Below are 24,009 nucleotides of genomic sequence, written 5' to 3' on the forward strand. Positions count from 1 at the left end.
CCAATCTATAACTCCAAAAAATAATTTTTTTAAGATTAAGGTTTTCTTTAAGAATGAAATGAAGGATTCTCACTGCACCGTAATATTATTTTATAATTAAAATTTTATGAATATCATAAAAATTCCTCTCATTGCATTATCAAAAAGCCTTAAAGTCTTTGTAATTTTATTAATTATTTTTGCAACTTCCATTCACGTTAAGAGACATAATCTCATTTGTACGAAAACGTATTAGGCTTAAAAAAGAAGAAGCTCAAATAATTGTGGGGTTTGTGAGATTTAAATATATAGAAATCTTGAATTTGAATCATATATAATTTTCTTTTCTTTTACAAATACAACGTTTCTGACCCTTTTGTTTGTAAACTAAGAAATACTGAACACTACTTTATTAGAATTTTTCTTGTTGTTTAGTGTAGGTGATTAAATACCATCTCAATTGAAGGAATGGGGTGATGGTGGTGAAGAAATTGTGCAATTCCAACCTTCCAATCCAAATCCAATTTTATTTTAGCCCTTAATTGAAGCAAAAAAAAAAAAACAAGAAAGCAGATGTAATTGGAGGCTCACAGTGGTTATATATATATATAAGAAGAGAAAACAACATTATCAACGAGGCTTCCATGTCACTTCCCCATTCTCCTCCGTCCATTTGCTTCTTTCTTAAGTAACCCATCCCTTGCCAGTGCCACCCCCATGAGAGACGTTCACATTTCCTCTCCCAATTCTTAGTCAAGCTCTTTCTCTTTCTTTCTCAATTTGCCTTCGAAAACCCGAAGGAAAAACCATCAAACCTCTCCATTTCTTCAGCTTAATTTCGAATGGCTGCAACAGCAACAACAACCCAAACCCAACCTCCAAACCCTTTACTCAAAGCAGCCAAAGGACCAGCACGATCAAAGCTTGTTTGTTTCTCTTTTGCTGCTTATTCCAAAACCGTTATCGACTATCTTAAATCTCTTGATATTCCAATCCTCCCAGGCTTAACTGACCAGGAATTCTCCTCCATTGAATCGACTTTCCAATTCACTTTCCCTCCTGACCTTCGCTCTATCCTCCAAGAAGGCCTCCCTATCGACCCTTCTTTCCCAAACTGGCGATCTTCTTCTCCTCAACAACTTAACATTCTCCTTAACCTTCCTCTCTTGTCTCTCTCCAAGAACATTACGTTCCACAACTTTTGGTCTGATTCTTGGGGTCCTAAACCTTCAAATTCAAATGAAGCTTTGGCTTTGGTTAAAAACTTATTAAAAAAAGCGCCTCTTCTTGTTCCTATATATAGAAACTGTTATATCCCTTCGACGCCAAACGTGGCTGGAAACCCTGTTTTTTACGTTGATGGAGAGGAAGTCAGAATCTTGAGCTTTGATATTACTAGGTTTTTTCAAGAAGTTGAATTCTTGAGAAGAGGTGGGGTTGTTAAGCCTTTCATGAGGAAGAAAACCAATAGTGTTACTAACAATGTTCCAGCTTGGGCAGCGACCGCGGCACGGAGGATTGAGTTTTGGACAGAGGTGGCTAAAAGAGGAAAAAAAGTGGTGGCGCGTGGGGTCACGCGAGGGTGGTGGAGTCCGGGTGAGGTGGAGGGGGACTCAGGGTTAGGGAAATGTATGGAGGAAGCGTTTTGGAGATTGAGGGAGGGAGGGTGGAGAGAGGATGAAGTGAGGGAGGCGCTGCTGATGGACGGCTGCGAACAAAACGAAAACCAGGAAATGAATGGGACCCAATTGGTGATGGACGGAGAGGATGCGGCCTGGCACGTAAGGGTTTTGTCAGTTGTGTTATTACGTGCGGGCTGGAGTAGGGAAGATGTGGTGTACTCACTTGATCTCCACGATGTTATTGATACCGACGACGATGACGACGACGAAGAGCTTGGGAATGGGATTTTTAACTATGCGGAAGAAAAGCCTTGCTTGGAACTTCAACGTCTAAATAGCTGTTAATTTGAGGATGATGATCATCAAAAGAGCAGAATTAAACAGTTGATTCACGTGTAGACACTTCAAGTGTGAGGGACCTCACCTCAGCTCAGTAGTTTATCATACAATATATAGTATTTTCCGTATAAATAATATTCTTATGCAAACATTTAATTATATTGTAAATAATTTTTTTACATAATTACAAATAGAAAAGGAAGATCTTTAATATATTTGGTCATTTATTTCTTTGCTTGCATTGATTAAAATATGGTCAATGGTCCCCTTTTATATCCACAAAAGCTGTATATTTCAAAATCTTGATGGGCTTGGTGCGGTGAATTGGGGACCATCGTGAAATCTAATCAAGAGAGCATGACAGATTCATAGCTTTTAATTAATTTCAAATCTTTTAAAATTATTTTTTTTCATCTTTTCAATGAAATATTACACATTCACGAAACTATTGTAACATAAATTCTATTTGGATGACAAAAAGAATAAAAAATGGTAATTCCCTAATCTAATTGAAAAACTAAATATGAAAGTGGTGTAGAGAATTATTGTTTAACCACCATCTGACGATCTCTTCTCTAATTTCTTCAATCGTCAAGCTGGCTCTTGTTAATTAGCTGGAAAATGGGAAGACAATGAATTGTGTTAGCGTGGCTTGGAATGGCATTATGTGCTTTTATATATAGGTCAAGGATGAATGGTTGGTGACAGATATTGGAAAGAAAAAAATCTTCTAGAAATCGAATGAAAAACATATACATTAGAACTATAGTCAAAAGCCGTGTAATTGTTGTTTTATTTTGTCAAATTTAAAGATTTGAGGAAGGAAATAATTAAGAATTAAGTAAATTTAAATTTTATTTTTCAATCATAATATAATAATATGATATAAATATAACATAAAAATAAAATATAAAAATGATATAATTTAAAATTATAATTAAATAAATTTTTTATAAAATACGATATAAATATATAAATTTTAATATCTTATATATATTAAATACATCATCAACAGAGAGGTTTAACTTGATCGAATGATTGTTATTACATCTGCCTAATATAAGCATTGAAATAGTTTTACCAAAAGTAAGTGGAACCCATGTACGTCGTCAAGTTAACAAAACGAAGACCCCAAAAAAATGACTCTTGTTTCCTCATAAAGGGTTCAAATTTCCAGACGTGACTTGCTTCGACGGTGACTTTGAAGCTTTTGCATATAAGACAACGGTCCAAGCTGTGCTTTTTTTTTAGGTTGTCGGAGGTGGGTCTCTTTGTTGGACGGAAGTTTCAAGCCGCAGCCGAAAATTTTGGTTAAATGTGTGTGGAAAATAAGTGGATTTTTTTTTTTTTTTTTTTTTGATTTGGTGGTCAAGCGGATGGGAATTCTTAACTTGTCTGGTCGGCGTGGGCTTAGTTAAAAGCTTTCACTTTTGAATATGTAATTGGTCTTTGTTTGTTTTATTCATGGTTCGAATGGCCCATTTAAGAGTTAAACTTAGGCCCAGTTTCAAATTTTACATGTCAATTTTATATTTAACAAAAAGGAAAAACATCTTTCCTTTTTTTTTTTTTTTTTTTGGGTGTTTATCCTAACAGACATAGCTTAACAAAATCTTTGTGAAGTATCACGAAAACACATGACGGGTCTGAAATGTTGGTTTTGCTGTGGGATGTCTGTCGCTATCAAGATTCATATCCTGGGATGTTTTTGGTCTTTGCTGTGATACACGTTAGAGATCACAGACAAAACGAGGTTTGGGGGTCTTTCAACTGCATATGTCTCTTGACATTCAGTTAATTTGAAGTTGATTCCTTTTGACATTCCTGTTAGTGTAGTTTAGTCTGTTCTTTACTGCCATTACCATGACTTCGCATCATTTTTTTTTGGCAATTATATTCAATTTTTGCATTCGTGGGTCTTGATAAAATTTTAGTTTGATATTTAATTTGAATGTAGAAAATAATGGTACTCCAAAGTTTTTGACAATGAAGTTTGAGAAGGAATGTTGGCAGCAATTGTCTTTTAAATGCAAGAACAATTAGTTAATCCTGGTCAGACTTGATATAGCAGGACAGAAACTCATCATAAACTGGGGATAATCAGAAATAACTTCCTATTGTGGATAGCTATTTGGTTTCATTCTCTTGTTGGCTGATTCTGACTGGCTAAATGACAGAAGACCGCCTAGTTGGAATTCTTTTTATAATGAGAATATGTTTGATTTTTTGCATTTGTTATCAACTGAACAGATACTGTGAATTGAGGCTATAAAATGGGAAAGGTTAAGGAAACTGGCTAGTCGAATAAATAATGTTCAGTCACTTAAGTTATCCTATTATTTCTTTTAATACACAATTAAACGTATAAGAGAAGCATAGTTACCAATATTAGTGCCGTCAAATGTTAGACCCTGAGATAATGGTAAGGATTTGGTTAGTTCATTCTTATTTTAAACTAAATAGTCTAGTTAATGATGTCTGCAATATGCCGCAAATTCTAGTTGCGTAAATGTATCAACCACATTAGCTATCTCAATTGGTAGTATGCCTCTCGGACTTTAGGCTACAAGATTATTTCTTGATGATAACACATATACCTAGTTGAGAAGTTGATAGTGGACTAGCTGAACATTTTGGCCGGGAAAAGTGAGTGTCTAATAGATATCCCAAGAATCATGGTAAGTTGGAATATTGTTACCATGTGGCAATCATTCGTAAAAGCTAAAAACTACTCTTGAAATCAAGACATGTCTGGAATCATACTACCATGTATCTTAGCAATAAGTGCATACTCATATGACACTGATGGTAGCTTTTTAGTTTTATCCCAGGCCAGTACTACCTAACCTTATCTAAAGGCTTGTATTTGGAAATTTGAAATTTATAATCCCATTTTAGCAGTAGATGTAACTGACTTCAAGCATTTGATTGTTTAATTAAAAGGAAAAGAGAGCGGGGAGGCATATATATCTAAGTTATTGAGATTGACAGATGTTCTGGAAGATTTTTTTTGCCTTTTTTTAATGCTATTAAGGGCACTGCACATTATTCCAGAAAATCTATTTTTGTGTCTGTTCAAGTTGTGCCTCATTTTAACCAATTTTAACAATTATGAGATAAATGAAAAGGCATATAGATATCACAATTTTTTTCCTCATTGTACTATAGCAGAATTCTGCTAGCTTTGGATAAATAAAACTTACAACTTATCCAAAAAAAATAACTTTTTCCTCAGAATGAAATTGTTGGCAGTATGATCATCACATCTGGAACATTTGAAACCAGTTATATCTTTGGTTTCTAATCTTCAATTTTACAAAAATATCTTAGCATTGTTATAAATATTGTAGTCTTTTGTGTGGTTGTGGTGCATTGCACATGCTATGAAGGTTAATGAAGTTTGTCTAGACTCTAGACTGATGATAAAAATTGTGGCATAAATGTCTTAAAATATCTGAGGAAGGCAAAGGATTTTTTATTTCTTGTAATAACTAGAGCTGCAGATGTTTGATTGAATGTTCTCAATCTCTTCATTTGGCTTAGACTCGAGAATAAATGGCAGATACGATATATTTAGATAGTTCTCAAACTCACAAGTGTTGCATCCACAGAAAAGGCAGGATTTTTTTTTTTTTTTTTTGCTTATGCATATGCTTTAAGTTGAAAAACAAGTTCTAAATCAGTAAAATGTATTCTGTTCTGAGTCAATGCAAGAAGAACTCTTGACTCAGTTGCAACCTCTTTGTGAAAAAGTTACTTACTTTTCTTTTTGTGTTTGAATTGACTGTGTTATTATCAAAGCTTGATTAATATGATTAGAAAAATGACAGATCTCCAGAAAAAAAGGGAGTGCTTTTTGCAAGGTTCTGACTATACAGCTCTGTTGAAATTTTCTGTTATTATTGTTATCTCATCATTACTATTAACAAAAGTGAACTATTCTTTTCAATTATAATCAGTAAACAGTTTATTTTGGTGTTGGAGAGAATATTTCTTTGTGCACATATTTGTTAGAGAAATATGGCTTTGTTAATAAGAATAAGAATCCATTTCCTATCAGAATTTTCAGGCTTAAGTCACACCGTTTGCACCTGTTCTCATAATAACTTTCTACCCCAAGAGGAGAGTTTTTCTAACCTAAGGAAAGTAATTTAATTATACTCGGAGAAATTAGTTTCACACGATTGTAGTCCTTCAAAATTTAGATGTATGCTTTTCTTGATTGACAATGAAACCTGCCATTACATTAACATAATCAGTCTAACGGCAAAGATCTTTCGTCATGCTTGTGTCTGCATTTCAAATAGAAAAGTTATGATTCATAACAATTAATGTAATTATCAGAAATTATTACCTACTCTAATGTGGTAATTATTTTGTTTCCAATTCTTGAGCTTATATTAAGTTAATTGTTTTTATTGAGGAAAATGTCCGGTCAGGTTGCCCGTACCATGTGGTGCTCAGAGCACTGTGTGAACCATGTGGTTCTAGTTGCAGTTTGGGTCATAGGGAAAGTTGAGTACTTGGACAACTTTACACCGAAGATTAATGAATCTTTTGTCTCGATTAAAAGGTTTATAGTATGAAGTAATAGAGGGAATATTACATGCGTTGAAACATTCAACACCGTTACATTTTCCCCTACACAAATTTGGCAGGCTTATTACATCTTTTTGCGGCTATGGCAGGCATATCCTGGAATTTAACTTCCATTTGCATCCAAGCACTAAAAGTGTGATTTTGTTAAAGTATGCCAACTAAGGATATTTCCAGTATTGTCATTTAGTAGTAAGTGGTAAAAAGAAAATAGAAGAGTTTATTATGATTACATGACTGCCAAGGTAATATATGGCAGGAAATAGAGGTGACCAATCCGAGAGTGAGAATTTGATACCTCTGAGTATTAGCCTAGCCATCAAAGTCCTATAAATAAGGTGTGTTTGTCCTCTAAACTTCACGAGTTCATCCTCAAACACTTTTTTCATTGCTCTTCTAGTACTATCTCAATGGCAGGATTGTCAGGAAAGGGTGGCCGCAGAAGGACTCAAGTGTTGATGATTCAAGCAGCAGATGCCCAGCAGGTTGCTTTCTCCAAGCGTCGATCTGGCCTCTTCAGGAAGGCCAGTGAACTCTGTACCTTATGTGCTGTTGAGACTGCCCTTGTTGTTTACTCACCTAGTGGCAAGGCCTTCTCTGTTGGCCATCCCAGGAAGCCAGATTTTGATGCAATCCGCCGTGCTGAGGCTGAGCAAGAGGCCACTCTGAATGAGCTTAACAAAAAATACCATGATCTTCTTGAAAAACTGAAAGCTGAAAAAATTCGAGGTGAGCAACTCAAACAGATGAGGATGGAGAGCCAAAGCCAGGGCCAAAGCTTGGTGGATAGACCAGTTAATGAACTCAACTTGAAGGAGCTGCTGACTCTGAAATCAATGATGCAGGAGTTTAAGGGGAAGTTGAGGATGCATATTCAGGAATTTTCAGTCGAGCCTACTGCTTCGACTTCAACATCAGCTGGAGAAAGTAATGCTTCTCTCAGTGGTTCCACTGAGGGTGATTTTCCTGCTGATACTCGTGACCATGATGTTGGTCATGAACATTGATTTTCCCCCATTCTGTCAGTTGGGAGAGGGATTGTCTGAGATGTCATGCCAAACGTGCTTCAATTTTGTGAAATGATCTAGTCATTCCCTCTCTGTTTGTCTGTTGGACTGAGGAATGAAAGAGAATAAATTGAAAATCAATAATAATAAACTTATTTCTCTTATATCTACCATTTTTATGTGACAGTAGAATGTGTGGTGATGCAATATCTGTTTTTTATTTTTGCTTGTTTGCATGCCTCAATTCATGAAACAATAGCTTTGTGACTGGGAGTGAATCAGTGAAATCATTGTTGCTTCATGCAAACCCTTATTTGTGGATAGACAATACCAGAGTTTATCTATAATATACATCCTGAGAGGCCAGACACAGCAACACTGGTTTGGTAGGGTAATGTTTTTGTGCAAAAATGGTTTGGCAGGGTAATATTTTCAAGGAATAGTACTTGAGTTACATGAAGGGCAATGGTGAGAAACGGTTATTGTTTGCATATTTTGAGGGATAAAATTTCTTCTGTCACTGAATTAGCTTGTAGTGAAGGACAGATTATCTTTATAACGACTTTTCAGTGTTTGTTTGCATTAGAAAAAAATTGCATGTAAATTATCTACTTTAGTAATTTGAAGTTAAGAATGTGAGGCTTCCGCATCTTGTTCTCATGCCAATTGATGAAAGTCATAATCTTTTATTCCATTGCCCCCTCTAATCCCCAAAATTTAACTTCAATTTTCATTAAAAAAAACTTAAAAAGAAGAATTAATTAACTTTTTTGCAGTTGATAATCTAATATAATTATGAGCAGCTGTCAATAATAATTGTTGGTAATAATCTCAATTTAAAATTTTCATAAAAACATGTAACACATTCATATTGATAATACTTGCACTCGAGTTTTTATAAAAAAAAAAGTGTTAGTATTGAGATTTAAATTGTATTCGTTATTAAATAAATATATTGTAATAATTATTAGAAAAGATAATTGTATTAAAAAAAATTGTTTAATTATAATTATAATTTTTATCATTACAAATAATTTATAAAAAAAAAAAAAAAAACTAAAACAGGAAGGAAGTAGTACTCTGTTAACTTAAAAAGAATCACAATTAATAATTCTAAAAGGAGATACGAATGCACTAGCATCTAAATTTATTTCCTAATATGATCATATTTTTTAATATTTATCTTCATCCTCCAATTTATTTTAGAGGAAAAAGGCTTATGTATTTATTAATAAACCGTTAGTTTAGTGGCATTGAAGTTGTTTTTAGAGGGAAACGTATCAAGTTTCAAATAAAAAAGACCAAAAAAAAAGTTTATATTTTTTTTCATGGATTTATAATTTATTCACAAAAAAAAAAGAGGTAGGGGCAAGAGCCACGCACTTCGCACGTACTAAGCCCTTCTCCTCTAATGCTGACAAAATAAGAAGGGTAAAGAAAGGGTTTTCCAATCGCATTTCAACAGAGAAAAATCAAACAAAAATGGCGATGGCGAGCGTGCGATCTGGTCTCCTCCGAACCGCCCTTCGCGGTGGTTCTCGTCCTTCTGCTCCTCTCAAGCGAGGCTTCGCTTCCTCTTCTCATCACGATGATGCTTGTATGCGAGCTTCTCTCTCTCTCTCTCTGTCTTTTTTATCTTTTTAAATCATTTTACTTTATTCACGTACGGATTGCTTATATATATTTTTCGTTGTTGATATTTTAGGGTTTTAGTGTTTAGTTTACCCTTGACGTTTTGATCGAAGCTGTGTTGGAAATAGAAGAAGTAAAATAGAATTTGGATTATCCATAAATTGAAATTTTGGACCTTTTAAAAATCCAAACAGCTAATCACATTTTTAACATGAATTTATAATTTATTTGTTCAGATGAAACGGCGAAATGGGAGAAAATAACATATTTAGGCGTTGCAACCTGCACTGTTTTAGCAATTTATAACCTATCAAAGGGTCATTCCCATCATGAAGAGCCTACTGTGAGCTTACTTTCTTTCTGTTTAATTTTAGTTATTTTTTTAATTTTTGGATGCTGCTGTTATTAGTTATAGGTATGTTCTACAATTTACATTTACACTTCAAAGGTACATTATTTTTTCATAACTGATTATTGGATACATTGTCTTGTGTGAATATTTGCAGCCGTACTCATATTTGCACATTCGCAACAAAGAGTTCCCTTGGGGTATGTTATCCTAATTGTTATGAATTTCAATTTATTTAGGCTTTATTTGAATTTTGTTTTTGGTGTTTAATTTTGCTGTTTAGGCTCTATTGGGTCTTTCCAAGTCAACTAATGACATAACTGGATTTTCTTTTGCTTTTCCTTCTTTTCCGTCATTTGCTTAAAAGTTTTGGAATGGAAGGAATTCTAGACAATTTTAGAGAATTAGGTTCTGTTCAGAACCAAAATCAAATGGAATTCTACTGACTTTGGTTGATTGGAAATAAATTCAATTCATTTTGTTCAAATCACTTGCTTTTTTAAGCATCTATACTTTATCTTAGGCAAATTATATAGACTTAAAATCACCAGATCATAATGATGATGTGCACGTTAAATAATATGGAAATCTGCTAACTGCCAACCAATTATGATTGGCCTTTTTTAACTTAATTTGGTTACTGCTAATTATTAGTTTTCCATGTTCTACCCATAAAAGAATGGTGAATTTTTTTTTCTGATTCCTGTCTCTCACACTCACTCTCTCTTTGCAGTTCTATAAAAGATTAGTAGTGGAAACGTTGTTATATGTTGAATGTTTACCTCCTAGTGTATGTTAGATTATTCTTTAAAAGTTACAAACAGGTTGAAAATTTTCTCTTATGTGGAATACTAGGTGAAATTCCCTATCAGCCTATCTTTACATTTGTTGGTTTTAGATATACAACAGAGCATTTGAATTGTCATTCCATGCCTAAGTCCTTAATAAATTGCTAAGGCTATGATTCACCGTAAGACCTGGTGTAAAATTCATTTTCATTCAATCATATTACAATTACATCATTGGATTTAGCTGTCTCTAATTTTATCTTGTTTTAACCAACCTAAGGATCTTATAAATGACAGAATTCAAGTTTTTGCTATGTTCCATTTTGTGTTTTCAAATTTCATAAAGTGTTGATGAAAATCTTTCTTTTTTCTTTTCCTTTTTCAAGATAATAGAAAGTTTAACTACTGTTAGTTTACTGGTTGCAGAGTTTGAAAATCATATTGCAATGAACTATCAAAAATCACCATAGTTCTTATTCGTAAAGTATTATACCTAGGCCATTGCTTATTTATAATAATTTAAGAGTTTTTGGGCCTTGTCAAGCATTGGGTCGTCTCTTTGTAACTGTATTTTGAATCTCAGAAAATATTAGCATGTATTTTTTTTTTGTTGTGATTGATAAGCCTATTTAAATAAACATGTTGATGAGTGATCATTGAATCTAGTTGCAAAATTTAGTGCTATCATTTGAAATATGTAATTATGCTTTTCAATATTGGAAGTGGATTAATGTCTGGTCAAGGATGGTATAAATTAAGTTTATTATTCACATTATTTATTTATATTGGTTGATTCACTCTTTTTATCATTTTATTATGGTATTCAGGTCCAGATGGTCTGTTTGAGAAGAAGAAGCATCACTAGGATGGCCGATGGGCTGTTGGACTTGAACAAAAATATCATTCCAAGTTTAGCACACTTCTTAACTTTTCAGACATATCAATCAGATAACTATGGATCTTTTCTTGGATGTTAATGTTTTCAAGACATGCATTGCAAGTTCATTAGGCTTTCTATATGGTTGTCTGCCATACTCTGTTTCGAACTAATAAGATTAATGAATGGTTTGGATCAATTTTCTTTACACCTCACTTTCTTATATATTCCTGTATTAAGGTTGAGGCTCACATAAGCTATTCAGAAGCATAAATTTCTTTTTCAACCTGATTAAGACATCAAATTACCATGGCTGCCTAAAGGGGCTACGTTTTAGAGAAAATTTTGTTATTATCGGTGGGAGAGTAAAGTGGAATGTTGGGGTGTCGTTGGATGCAATTGGCGTGGTTTCTAAAGGCCCTAGCGAAGCTGCCAATGTGAGTTAGGCTTCCTCTTGGAAATACGAAATACGGAAGGGAGAGTGGAGCTACACGAGAATGATTTGAGAGTTGAGACGACCTATCGAATAAGGAGGATGAATGGTAAGAATATGACAAGAAAATGGTTTTAGAGTGGAACACTACCCATTGAAAGAGGAGGATATTGGTATGATTTTGACAAATCATCGGAGACATTTCTTGTGGAAGAGAAAGTGTTTTAATAAGCAATAATGTACGAAAACATTTGCACTTATAACTCGCTGCATCAATTATTATTAGTCAACTCATTTTGAAAATGAGATTTGAAAAATCTCTATATGCATTTAACATTACTTTTCCATCCAAGTTTTGGTTCAAGATGAAGGCAACTTATCCAACTTATATTGAAAAAAAAGCAACTAATTTTGAATTACCAAGAGATCCTCATACAGCCAGAGGGAGGAATGCGGGAGAGTTAGCATATAAGCTTTCCATAACCAGGGGTTAATCCGAGCAGCGGATGTTGGGATGTCAAAGATTTAAGGTTGAGGGTTGTGTTTCCAGATAGATTTTAGGTCCTGAGCCACTATCAGGTTTTACTGCTTTGCCAACCCCACTGGTCCTTCCAAGTTAAGCTACAAATTCATGGATTGGACAAAAAAGCTGGCACTCCCATTTCAAGATGATGATTTATGCAGCAACGACACACATTTGCAGAAAAACTAGAGGATTTTCTTTTCTATTTTAAACAGTACCCTGCAGAAAGATAATCTGTTGAATCAAACCTACAACTTTCATTGTTGCCAGACAGTATAACACGTTTTAAAACTACATATGTGGCTTATGAAAAGTTGGAATGTCATTCATTATAAGTAGAAATCTACAAGTACAAAATAATATATTTCAGCACTAATATCACAATGAAGCACAAGTAGCCACGAACTTACAATTGCCTGATCATCTCAGGAAGAAGAAAACAAAAATTTAATGACAGTAATAGTCAAGTAGTGAAGAGACCATCTGGAAGTTCACTCCGCAGCTGTATTCTCACTGTTATTTGCCTCATTTCTGGTAGCTAGCAAAGTTCCCAAATTCGTTTGAGCTTCTTTCAGTTCTTGAGGAGTTGAAGCATCAGAAGAAGCAGTGGGATTATTCTGGGTTGCATCAGTTTTTCCATCTGTACTTGATGATGCATCTGATGAATTTGAAGAATTGTCCAATTCCTTTTGATCTGAATTTAGATTAGAATTAGCATTTCCATTGTTATCTGTGTAGCTCTGACGAGCATTATTGTTCTCATTCTCACCCTGATTTCCATGGCCATCGTCATAGCTCTGAGCAACATTGTTTTTGTCATTCTGACCTGCATTTTCATTATTGTGGGTCTGGGCAGCATTGTTCTCATTCTGACTTGAGCTTTCATTGTTGCTGGTGTTGCTTTGAACAGAATCATTGTTCTCATTCTGACTTGGATTCTCATTGTTGTTGTTGTTGTAGCTCTTAGCAGCACCATTCTCATTCTGACCTGCATTTTCATTGTTGTTGATGTTGCTCTGAGCAGAAATTTCATTGACATCCGAATTGCTGCTGTCCTTTTGAGTAACATCTTCATTTGCATTTGCATTGTCATTGGTGTTGCTCTGATTGTCAGTGCTGCTGCCATTCCCATTTGCATTTCCATCATTGTTGGTATTGCTGCTATCATTCTCATTCTGACCTGCACCAGCATTATCATTTGTGTTCGAGGTTGGTTCACTCTCTTTGGCAATTGAAGAATCAGAAGAATGAACTTCCTCATTCGGACCAGCATTTGAATTATCATTTGTGTTTAACGAAAGAACATTTTCTCGTGTCCCCTCTCCTCCAGAATTATTGTTGGATTCTTCGGTCTGAACTGTGTTATCACTTTGGCTTGTAACTGAATGTGCAGAATTGCTGTCTGATCCTGTCCATGCATTGGAGTTCTCAGTCTGTCCATTTGATTCAAAAGATTCAGAGTTACTGGAGGAACTTGTAGAACCTCCATTAGCTCCATCCCCATTCTCAGTTGAAGTGGGAATTCTATTTGAATCTGATTGCTCATCATTGCCACCTAAGTCAGATTTCTCAGATTGAACTATAGCATTTTCATTCTGAGTTGTATTGGGTGTTGTATCTGTCTCATTCTGGTGCTCATCTGGTTCTATAGCTGTCATGAGATCAGGATGGAGGTCTTCTTTCAACTCATCCTGATTGCTCTCATTACCACTCTCTTGATTGTTTTCAGTTGTTTCATTTTCATGCACATTTGACTCATCATGATGGCCATTGGATGCTTCACTGCTATTCATTTCCTTCTCCTGGTTAAATTCATTTTTATCTTTGTTTTCCAACTGCTCTGACTCATTGGAATTTTCTGGATCACTTCCCTCATTCTCGACCGCTACATTTTGGGTATCATGGATGACTTCACTCAAAGCATCGTCCCCTTTGTAATGTTCTTCTCTTGCTTCTTCATTATTCCCGTCAACTCCATCATGAACCTGATCTTTTGAAGTACTTGAATTCTCTATCCCACCTCCACTTTTTTCTGCCTCTTTCTCACTGCTTTCCATTTCATTACTCTCTTCCCCAACCTGTTTATTTTCCTTTTCTTGACTCTCCTTGGTGTTTTCTTTCTCTTCATTATTGACCTCTTGTGTCTCCTCATTTGCCTTATTTTCATTTTCTTCCGTAACGGCTTCACTCTCCTTGTTTTCACCGTCCTCCTTACTCTCTTCATTATCTTTTTCTTTGCTCTCTTCTATCTCCTTCTCTTCACTCTCCTTTTCCCCACTTTCCTTCTCTTTAGTCTCTTCACTATCATCGTTCCTACTTTCTTCATTTTCCTTCTCTCCATCTATCATTGAAACTTCTCCGTGCTCAGTTTCCCCTTCAGGTTTGTCATTATCATGCTCACGCATTGCATCATCATCCCCATTCCGGCTTCCTTCATTTTCAGTTTCCTCAGGCTTGTTATCTTGTTCTCCATTCTTGCTTTCGTCCTCTTCTTCCTCTTTGTGCCTCGCATCCTTAATAGTTGTTTCCTCTGCTTGAGGAATGTCCTTTCTCCCCAACTTTAAGACTTGATTCCCAGATTTCTCGTACACTGCTTTCTTCTCACTAGAGTGCCTAACTTGGTAAAGCAGCCAGATGCAAACACCAACCAGAAGACATATTTGTAGAGCATGCTTTACCTTGAACCCTTTGGATCTTTGATTCCTACGAGGTGAAAGCCTGAACATGATGAAATCCCTTCAACTAACCTGCCGAAAAAACACCACAAACATCAGAATTCTTTAACACATTTATAATTAGATACACTTGTATATTTCATCAACGAAAAGTTCACGACAAAGCAATAACAGCCTCACATGACAGAATGAATGTGAAAAGTCAAACAGAAAATGTTTCTATTGTTAAAAGAAAATATATGCAATGTAAATCCAGATCATTCCATGAACTAAAGCTCGAATGGTAGTTTATCATGAACAGAACAGAAAATTCACAAGCCTTCATAAATCATAAATGAGAAAAGCATAGATATTCAATTCAACTTTCCACTTTCCATGAGGGAATATGGTTTGAACACACTAATGATAACAGTTACACTAATCTAATACAAAGGAAATAGAAAATATAAGGAAGAAGAATGATGGCAAAATTATTAAAGACATCAACGACACCATTTAAACAAGAAGAGATCAAACCTTAAAACTAAAAAAAAAAAAGCAAAGATCAGTGCATCAACGATTCCAGAATCCAGTGCTTATTTGTAGCCTTAATCAAGACATAAAATTCAACTCTTTTGTCTTTGAAGGTAAAAAGGACACAAAATATGAAGAGATAAAGATTAAAAAAAAATTACAACTTTGAAAATTCCACAACATGGCTCATTGAATCGCTAATAACAAAGTACAGTGAAACCCAATCACATTTTTCATCCAGTAATTCTCAAAAAAAAAAAAAAGTAATAGTAGAAAAGAAATAAAATGTAGGATCCAAACTTGCATTACAATCTGAAACAGATCAACTACTTGCATTTATAAGCAAGCCCATTTTAACACTTCCAAATTAAATTCAAAAAGCTTTCATAGAGACTTACCCAGAATCCAAACGATCACAAAGAAACTAACAAAGGAAACCTCTTTTTTTTGGAGTGGGAATTCTGAGAATGGTAATATTTTCCAGGAATTTGGACAAAAGTAGAAAAAAAATCTTGATTTCAAGATTAAAAGTTATGGTGTCGATGCCAAAATGAGATTGGATCTGGAAATTGAAAAACAGAGTGATTCAGACACCACATATATCTTTGCATCCGTGCTCCTTATAAAGGAATTTTAAAAGATATATAAAAAAAGATTTTATTTATTTATTTATACTATAAGATCACTCACAGCAAATCTTTGCAATTCTCACTCTGACCCGTTGTCCCACCTTTCACTCTCTTAATAGAGCGTGAATCACAACTATTTAACTACGTCGTTTTGATGAAGTTGTTTCTTGAATCGCTATCAGCTTGGAAGACAACTCAATATCGACAGGTGGTAAGTACTATAAACTCTTTACTTCTTTCTTTAAATGGCAGATAATTTGCCACGTGTTGACATCGATTTAAAAGTCGATGGTCGGTCGTTTTATCAAAACCTCCTCCTCACCCACACCAATTCTCCTACTTTGCTTCCCATTAACTCCGAACAAAAGGAAGGAAAAAGTCCAAAGAAAAAAGGGAAAAAGAATGGCCTCGATGCTTCTTCGTCAAACCCTGACCAAAACCAAACCAACTAGCGTTATTCGCCTCTTCTCCACCGCAGCCGCCGTCTCTTCCCCACCAGCGTGTGAGGATCCTACGGGAATAACCATGAAAGGTGTGAAAATCGCGGGCCGTCCGCTTTACCTAGACATGAAAGCGACTTCCCCAGTGGACCCTAGAGTTTTAGATTGGATGCTTCCGTTTTACCTCTCCCGTTACGGAAACCCTCACTCCCGTACTCACCTGTACGGTTGGGAATCGGAATCCGCCGTCGAAACCGCCCGCGCACAAGTCGCCGCACTTATCGGAGCTTCCCCGAAAGAAATCGTCTTCACTTCCGGCGCAACCGAATCGAACAACATCTCAATCAAAGGCGTCATGCATTTTTACAAAGACAAGAAGCGCCACGTCATCACGACACAAACGGAGCACAAATGCGTTTTGGATTCTTGCCGGCATCTTCAACAGGAAGGTTTTGAGGTAACTTATTTGCCTGTTGGGCCTGATGGGCTTATTGATTTGGATAGATTAAGAAAGGAAATCCGACCCGATACTGGGTTAGTTTCTGTTATGGCGGTTAATAATGAAATTGGGGTGGTTCAACCGGTCGAGGAAGTTGGTAAAATTTGTAAAGAATTCAATGTCCCTTTTCATACTGATGCGGCTCAAGCTTTGGGTAAGATTAAGATTGATGTAGAGAAATGGAATGTTAGTTTAATGAGTTTAAGCGGGCATAAAATTTACGGACCTAAAGGAGTTGGGGCTTTGTATTTGAGAAGGCGGCCTCGGATTAGAGTTGAGCCACAAATGAATGGAGGTGGGCAAGAAAGAGGGATAAGGAGTGGGACTGTGCCTACCCCGCTTGTTGTTGGGATGGGAACGGCGTGTGAGTTGGCCATGAAGGAAATGGAGTATGATGAGAGGAGGATTACAGGTTTGCAAGAGAGGTTGTTGAATGGGATTAGGGACAAGATCGATGGGGTGGTGGTGAATGGGAGTATGGATAGGAGGTATGTCGGGAATTTGAACTTGTCGTTTGCTTACGTGGAAGGGGAGAGTTTGTTAATGGGGTTGAAAGAAGTAGCAGTGTCTAGTGGCAGTGCTTGTACTAGTGCCAGTTTGGAGCCTTCATATGTGTTGAGAGCATTGGGTGTGGATGAGGATATGGCACATACTTCTATTAGGTTTGGCATTGGGAGGTTTACTACTGAGGAGGAGATTGATAGGGCAGTTGAGCTTACTGTGAAACAGGTTGAGAAATTGAGGGAAATGAGTCCGCTTTATGAGATGGTGAAGGAAGGGATTGATATTAAGCAGATTCAATGGTCGCAGCATTGATCAAGTTTTGTATTTGGCTGAGCCGTTTTTGGATATGAATTACATGTTGAATGAATATTGCCTTTCAGCTAGAGCTGACTAAGCAGAGCCAAAATTGTGTCACTTTATCCTGGTTTTCTTTTGTTATCCTTGTAAATGCCTTGAGAGCTTCCGTAGTTGATTTATTATGGATAGCAGATGGTATAGTCGACACTGGGCTGGTGTTAGACTAAAACATACTCAATTCTCCTCAAACTTAGGCTTCTCCTATTTAGATAATAGGAACAATAAGAGATGTTTCTGCTGCAGGAGCAAAGTTGTTTGTTATGTTTTGTAACCTCTCATCTCACTATATGTCGCATACAAAATACTAGCTACTACTTTATTTTTGTTTTTTGTGATGAATGAAATATTTTGATGATTTTGGTAGTCATCACTTGTAATGATACGCCAGTTTTGCTAGCAATGAAACGATTGCAAAGTCTCAGATGAAATCAAGCATTGTAGAGTGGCTCATCAGTCACCATCATTTGAGACCAAATTTGTGAGAGAACATTATTGTCCATTGGATTCCACTCATTAAACCTTTTGTACCCGTCCCTAGCCTTTTGAATACATTGAAAAAGTTCTGTTTGTTTTACATTTGCCCCTTTTCCTCAACAAGTAGGTGATTTGCTTTCACTACTGATGAATGTTGCTACCCTTTTAACCATTTTGGGAAGTGTTATTGAATTGAATTGTGAAGGTAGGGTGCACAATTCTTGTACTTACAAGGGTCTGATGTTGGTGTAGCTTAATAGTGGTCTATAGAATGATTGGTATGACTAGATCTTGATGGTCATTCTCCCAATAATGGTGTTAATTTAAAGTGCGGAGAATGACTTGGAGTATAATTTCCTAGCTGATTGGGGGGACTAGGGAGACAACTTAAATTTCTTGAGATGTGCATGGAAGGCACTAGGTGGTCAAGAATTACACTTTCGATTTTCACTCCATAATGCATTAAGATCAGCTAATGCCATACTAACTGCCTCCACTTGGTCCTTTATGTTTGATGGCTGCCAATGCTGCAATTATTGATAGTGATGCATAACCATAAATCTCTAAATTTCCTCAATATGTCTTGTTGAGACACTTGACTACTCGATCCATTGCGTATTAGTGTTTGTACTTGCTTACAGCCTATGGATAAAGTTGCAGAAAAGATACGTTATACATGCTTGTCATATAGAATGCGACCTGGCTCGCGATGACAATGACTCTATGTCACCCGATTGGTTTTGGGCTTGTTATTTTATAGATTCTGGAGGAAGCCCTCTATTCTGCATGTTAGCTGTCTGGATTATTGCCTTAGAGAACTGAGACTTTTGCATGAATTCTTCAAAATGGGCAAGTTCTGAGCCCAACTCAGGAAAAAGGAAAACAATTTCCGAAGTTGTTAGCTCTCCATATGTAAATGCATTATCTATTTATATCAAACTTTTTCTAATAGAATGCCAAATCCTATCCCATTCTTACCGTTTGAGTTAAGTCCAATTTGTGGTTTTTCTCAAAACTTTGGTTTTGAAGGAAACATTAAGCCATATTGTTAAACATCATTAATAAATATTAGATTCAAACATCAGGTTCCAAGCCATGCTGTGTGCTATATAAATCTAAAACCATCTAAGACAACTGGTAAACAACTTCACTGCAGGACACAAACCAAGGATTGTTTAGGCTGTTCAATCATAATCACTTTAGTGATGCAGATATATAGTAATTTAACCATAGGCAACTACGCGGTAACACTCGTTTCATAAATCTTGCTTCTCTTGGTTTAGATATTGTCTCTTTTTCAAGGATGTTTAGGCTGGGAAACGACTCAGTTTAGGCACAGCTTTTACAATTTTAAGCAGGCATAATACTTAATTCTTTCCTTTTGATTGATGCTACCCAATCATCCAATTGCTTTGGGAAAATGACTGGTTACATCAAGCACTGAGTCCCAGATTCTAGATTTTCACATAACTTTGATATTTCATATTCAAGATTCATCTTGATCATCTTTCCTTAACGTTATATTTGGAAATATAATGAATAAAAAAAATAAAATAAAAAAGTATAAGTACTCTTTTATTTGAATAATCAAAATTAATAAAAGAAAATAAAAGAAAGAAATTTAACAATCATTATTTGGATGAACAGTAAAAAAGAAAACAAAATAATTTATTATAATATTTTTATTATAACTTTTTTTTATAAAATAATATATAATATACAAATATATTTTTATACTACCTAATTTGTATAAACAAATCTTTTTAAATAAAATTAAAGATATTTAATACGATAAGATGTATTAATTAATTATTGATTTACTTTTAATTTTATATTTAATTTAATTTTTTAATTTATTCTGATAATAATTCAACTTATTTTGTTATTAATACTTGAAAAATTATAAAATATTTATAAACTACGATGTTATATAAAATACTCATAAAAATTAATTTTATAAAAAGTATCAATTATATAATCAAATCTAATATCATAATAAAAATATAAATATAATAATCTTTTTATAAAAATAATTTTTTTCAAATTTCTTTTCCTTAGTTTTTTTTCTTAAGTTGAAATATTTTAAAAAATGACTATTACAAGAAAAATAAAAAATTATTGAGTTTTTACTCTTTTTTTTTTAATTAAAAATTTATCCAAACAAAAAAAAAAATTCTGTTTTCATTACTTTTTTTTTTCCTTTCCCCTTCCCTCAATCTAAACACAGTAAGTGCATTCATTTTATCTGTAACAAGTGCTTCTAGTATTTATTTTGGACTATATTTGTAAAATGAGGATGTCAATCTTGACGGGCTTGGTTTCATGGCTGATTTTTTTTATCTGTCTTTAAGTTCTCAAGTTTAATGGTGTTTAAACATCGAAACATAGATGTTTAAATGCTCTGACCAGTGGATATGGCTCCAGAGTTTCATTTGTTCTCTCATACTTCAGGAGATTATTAAAATATATTAACCCTTTCTATTTTTTCGTGCAAGAAGGGGACATTTTCCTCAAATAGCTATTAGATGATCGTTCAATGTGAAGAGAAGGTCAGTATCATTTTGCTTTCCAAGTTTAAATCAATAATTGGTTGAACCAAAGATCATTACTTCTACTTGATAAATTGATATTCCTTTAATAAAATCCCTGTTCGAATAAATGGCTTCTAGGCACCTGAAAAAGCCCTCTATATGTAAAAACTAAATAGATCAAGCAACTGGTGAATGGCACAGTAACCGTCGTTTCTGTTAAATATTCATTCCAATTTGTAGAATCTCATCTGCAATTAATCTTTCCCTAGGTGAAAATTTGGTTGAGAAAAAAAATCCAATTTCAAAATGGCCCCTGGAAAATGTCTTAGCAGAGAATGCTGTACCATCCATTCTGATTACTGGTGCCTTTCCACGTCATCTGGGAATCGTAACGGTGACTCCTGGCCCTGCTACTGTTTCTGTATATGAGAAGTACAATGTCCATGAGTCGAGGGAAAAAGAAATTTCAATGACTGTTGGCATCCAAGCACTTGGCAGGAAAGAGACAGGCTTTGGGAATCAGAATCCATTTTGCTTTTGTGGGCCTCAGCCTTTTGCTTTTTTTTTCTCAGTTGTCTGTCTCGACCTTCGCCCCAAACATTCTCTTTAAGCTTTGGACTTTTTTATTTTCTAAGGACATGGAAGGAGGTGCTGCCCCATGTCCCCACGTGACTGTTGCAAAAAAATGTACCTTCATATTCTTTCCCAACAGATAAACATTGCGGAGCTTTATGGATAACCCAGGACTGAAACAGATGATAATTGATGAAGGGTTGCATTTGGAATTTGCATGTGCAGTTTCTGACGAAAACCCCACTGTATTTTTCTATGTTGTTTTCTTGATGGAACTTGTTATTTGCCCCTCTTCAGTTCAATATAAAATGGGAAAACTTATTTCGATTCAAATTCAAAACTTGTTTGATACAGAATTGTTCAGTTTTTTTTTACCCGAGAGAGTCATTGTCCAGTCAGGTATCATCAATGTTTAGTAAACAAAATTGAAAGAATGATTAGCTTTGGCAGTTTAGAAACCATGGTTGACAAGCATATCTAGGCTCAGCTGCTTGATGCAGAGATGTGCTGCTGTAGTTTTGCTATATCAGTTTCTGTTTATTTCTTTGGGTCTTAAATCCTGTTAATACCAAAAAGGGAAAAATTTTCCATTTTGTATAGTTCAAAGCCCGAAACTGAAACATAGGCAAAGGCACCAAGGACTGCAGCAGTGAATGCCCTCATTGCCCACAACCGCCCAGGGCGCAGGAGAATATATAAATTTTATAGAAAGAAGGTGTAAATTTATCAATCTACTCACAGGAGCAGTCCAAGTTTATCTTTAATTTTTCAACTTAAGAAAAATGTTGAATAGAAAATTATGTTAGAAGTTATTCTACAGTTCAAAACATAATTTAAAAAATGATATGATTGGGAAAAACAATCATGAATTAAAATATTTTATTTTATTTTATTTAGTTTCTTAATTTATTTTATTTTATTTTTTTCTTTCATCATGGTATATTTTATTAAATACAGTATCACATCATAATTTTTTCCGTTGATCTTATCTTTTTCACTGTCATATTATTTTTAATTTATTTTTTAATTATAAAATTATTTTTAACAAAATATTTTATATAATATTTCTCACCGTTACATCATGATCAAAATTGTTTTAAAATTAAAAATACAATAATAAATTTGTTTCAAAATAAAAAATAAAATGATAAAAATATATAATTAAAAGATTAATATATAATAAATTTAAACCACTCACATAAAAAATTATAACTTGATACTTAAACTCAAATTTATATGGACAACCTAACTTATTCTCCATGGGTAATTAATTAACCTATGGATTTGATACCAAATTGGGTAACTCAATAATTTATATATATATATCCTCTCTCTAATAATAAAATGGGATTTTTTTATACTAAGTTTCAGGTTAATAAAATAGAACTATTAGTTAGAACGTTTAAACAAGGCATATAATCATATATTCCAAATAAAAAAAAAAACAATATTTACATAATGAAAATCTCTATAAAATAAAATTTCAAAGCAGATAAAACCACTCTCGATTGTAAAAACCTCTCAGGGAACATTTAGTTCGTAGAATCTTAAATTTCAAAAAAAAGTATGATTATAAAAAAAGTGTGATACCTAGAATTTTTTTGAATTTTTAAGTCATCCTGTATTCAAATTTGCTCATTTAGTTGAGGAATATCCACATATATTAATTATTGTATAATTATCATAATTTTTTTGACATATATGATGGTATTTTTTATTTTATTTTATTAATAATAAATACATAAATGATAAATGATGCATTTAACAAAAAAAAAAAAACATATTTTACTTAATTTCTATATTTATTTATAAAATATTATCAATTGAGGTATTTGGCACTTTTTTGTGTAACATAAATTGATAGAAAAAATTGTTAAAAAAAATCAATTAATGTGTTTGTCACTTTTTTATATCATGAAAAAAATTAAAAAATTTTTTTAATTTATTTATAAAAGAATTACTTAAAGTGTTTCGAAAACGCCTTAAATAATTATTTTATTTTATTTAAGGTGTTTTTTTGTACATATATACCTTAAATAATTATTTTATTTTTTTATATTATGGATCATTCAATAATTATTTTTTAATTTATAAAAAAAATTATTTAAGGCATTTTTGTATAGAAAATGCTTTAAATAATAACTTTATTTATGATTAATAAATGAATTATTTAAGATATTTTTTATATCTTATGTAATTTTTTTATAAAAATATTAATCTTAAATCTTAAAATAAAAAAAATTATTTAAGATATTTTTTACACCAAATGCCTCAATTGTAATAAAAAATATATTTTATATAAAAATTTACAATTGAGTTTCAATCATAGATTTTTTAAAAAGGTAATAGTTATTTTATTATTTTTATTGAAATCAAATTTAAAAATAAAAATAATTTTCTTCTTGAAATCTTACAATATCACAAAAAATATAGATTTTTAATTTGAAAACTTTGGATGTTATTAAAATTTTGATATTTTTTTTTATAATTAAATTATTTTGAAATAAACGTGAGAAACAAATATTCATCTTTAAAATTTTAAAAAAATTTATGAATTCTCATTACCCAAACGCTAAGTGGCTATGACCCCATGGCTTTTGGTTCCTAGCAGCTGTTGCTTTATCTCTTAGCTGCTATCATTCAGGAACTTGCTATCTACTGTTTATTGG

The 24,009-nt window shown here is 33.8% G+C and overlaps 4 protein-coding genes and 1 pseudogene across 15 annotated transcripts; 4 read left to right on the forward strand and 1 right to left on the reverse strand.

The window, feature by feature from the left end:
* The first annotated feature begins 494 nt into the window (after positions 1 to 494).
* LOC111292346 (uncharacterized) lies at positions 495 to 2,153 on the forward strand. The gene has a single exon (XM_022884671.2). It carries the CDS (start codon positions 822 to 824, stop codon positions 1,944 to 1,946), a length of 1,125 nt encoding a protein of 374 aa, XP_022740406.2. The 5' UTR covers positions 495 to 821; the 3' UTR covers positions 1,947 to 2,153.
* A 1,363-nt stretch (positions 2,154 to 3,516) lies between these two features.
* Positions 3,517 to 7,707, forward strand: LOC111292221 (agamous-like MADS-box protein AGL29). Of its 9 annotated transcripts, none has more exons than XM_089766477.1 (3): positions 3,517 to 3,766; positions 6,796 to 6,874; positions 6,954 to 7,707. In XM_089766477.1, the coding sequence occupies exon 3, from the start codon at positions 6,995 to 6,997 to the stop codon at positions 7,541 to 7,543; it is 549 nt and encodes a 182-aa protein (XP_089622603.1). In that variant the 5' UTR covers positions 3,517 to 3,766; positions 6,796 to 6,874; positions 6,954 to 6,994; the 3' UTR covers positions 7,544 to 7,707. The 9 variants fall into 9 exon arrangements, with proteins under 9 accessions (XP_089622603.1, XP_089622606.1, XP_089622604.1 ...); XM_089766480.1 differs by having other exon boundaries at positions 6,963 to 7,707; XM_089766478.1 differs by having other exon boundaries at positions 3,517 to 3,693.
* A 1,213-nt stretch (positions 7,708 to 8,920) lies between these two features.
* Positions 8,921 to 11,397, forward strand: LOC111293475 (cytochrome c oxidase subunit 6a, mitochondrial-like). The gene is made up of 4 exons (XM_022886209.2): positions 8,921 to 9,140; positions 9,412 to 9,518; positions 9,682 to 9,724; positions 11,140 to 11,397. The coding sequence occupies exons 1-4, from the start codon at positions 9,026 to 9,028 to the stop codon at positions 11,175 to 11,177; spliced, it is 303 nt and encodes a 100-aa protein (XP_022741944.2). The 5' UTR covers positions 8,921 to 9,025; the 3' UTR covers positions 11,178 to 11,397.
* A 1,048-nt stretch (positions 11,398 to 12,445) lies between these two features.
* Positions 12,446 to 16,154, reverse strand: LOC111293473 (uncharacterized). 3 transcript variants are annotated; one of them, XM_089766482.1, is made up of 2 exons: positions 16,024 to 16,154; positions 12,446 to 14,892 (listed from the first exon to the last, which is right to left on the reverse strand). In XM_089766482.1, exon 2 carries the CDS (start codon positions 14,869 to 14,871, stop codon positions 12,637 to 12,639), a length of 2,235 nt encoding a protein of 744 aa, XP_089622608.1. In that variant the 5' UTR covers positions 14,872 to 14,892; positions 16,024 to 16,154; the 3' UTR covers positions 12,446 to 12,636. The 3 variants fall into 3 exon arrangements, with proteins under 3 accessions (XP_089622608.1, XP_022741941.2, XP_022741940.2); XM_022886206.2 differs by lacking the exon at positions 16,024 to 16,154 and adding an exon at positions 15,732 to 15,930 and having other exon boundaries at positions 12,446 to 14,887; XM_022886205.2 differs by lacking the exon at positions 16,024 to 16,154 and adding an exon at positions 15,732 to 15,930.
* A 110-nt stretch (positions 16,155 to 16,264) lies between these two features.
* LOC111293474 (cysteine desulfurase, mitochondrial pseudogene) lies at positions 16,265 to 18,129 on the forward strand (annotated as a pseudogene). The gene has a single exon (XR_016345587.1). The product of XR_016345587.1 is annotated as a cysteine desulfurase, mitochondrial pseudogene (transcript).
* Positions 18,130 to 24,009: the final 5,880 nt, after the last annotated feature.

Source organism: Durio zibethinus, chromosome 10 (assembly GCF_047325235.1).
Source record: "Durio zibethinus cultivar Kanyao isolate XHJ-2024 chromosome 10, ASM4732523v1, whole genome shotgun sequence".
NCBI classification, from domain to species: domain Eukaryota; kingdom Viridiplantae; phylum Streptophyta; class Magnoliopsida; order Malvales; family Malvaceae; genus Durio; species Durio zibethinus.

Bases quoted from the DNA above. Each gene is read 5' to 3' on its own strand.
- LOC111292346 (XM_022884671.2), top strand. From the start codon at position 822: ATGGCTGCAACAGCAACAACAACCCAAACCCAACCTCCAAACCCTTTA.
- LOC111293475 (XM_022886209.2), top strand. From the start codon at position 9,026: ATGGCGATGGCGAGCGTGCGATCTGGTCTCCTCCGAACCGCCCTTCGC. The intron at 9,141-9,411 runs GTATGCGAGCTT...TTATTTGTTCAG, and splicing joins TTCTCATCACGATGATGCTT to ATGAAACGGCGAAATGGGAG. The intron at 9,725-11,139 runs GTATGTTATCCT...TATGGTATTCAG, and splicing joins CAACAAAGAGTTCCCTTGGG to GTCCAGATGGTCTGTTTGAG.
- LOC111292221 (XM_089766475.1), top strand. From the start codon at position 6,947: ATGGCAGGATTGTCAGGAAAGGGTGGCCGCAGAAGGACTCAAGTGTTG.
- LOC111293473 (XM_089766482.1), bottom strand. From the start codon at position 14,871: ATGTTCAGGCTTTCACCTCGTAGGAATCAAAGATCCAAAGGGTTCAAG.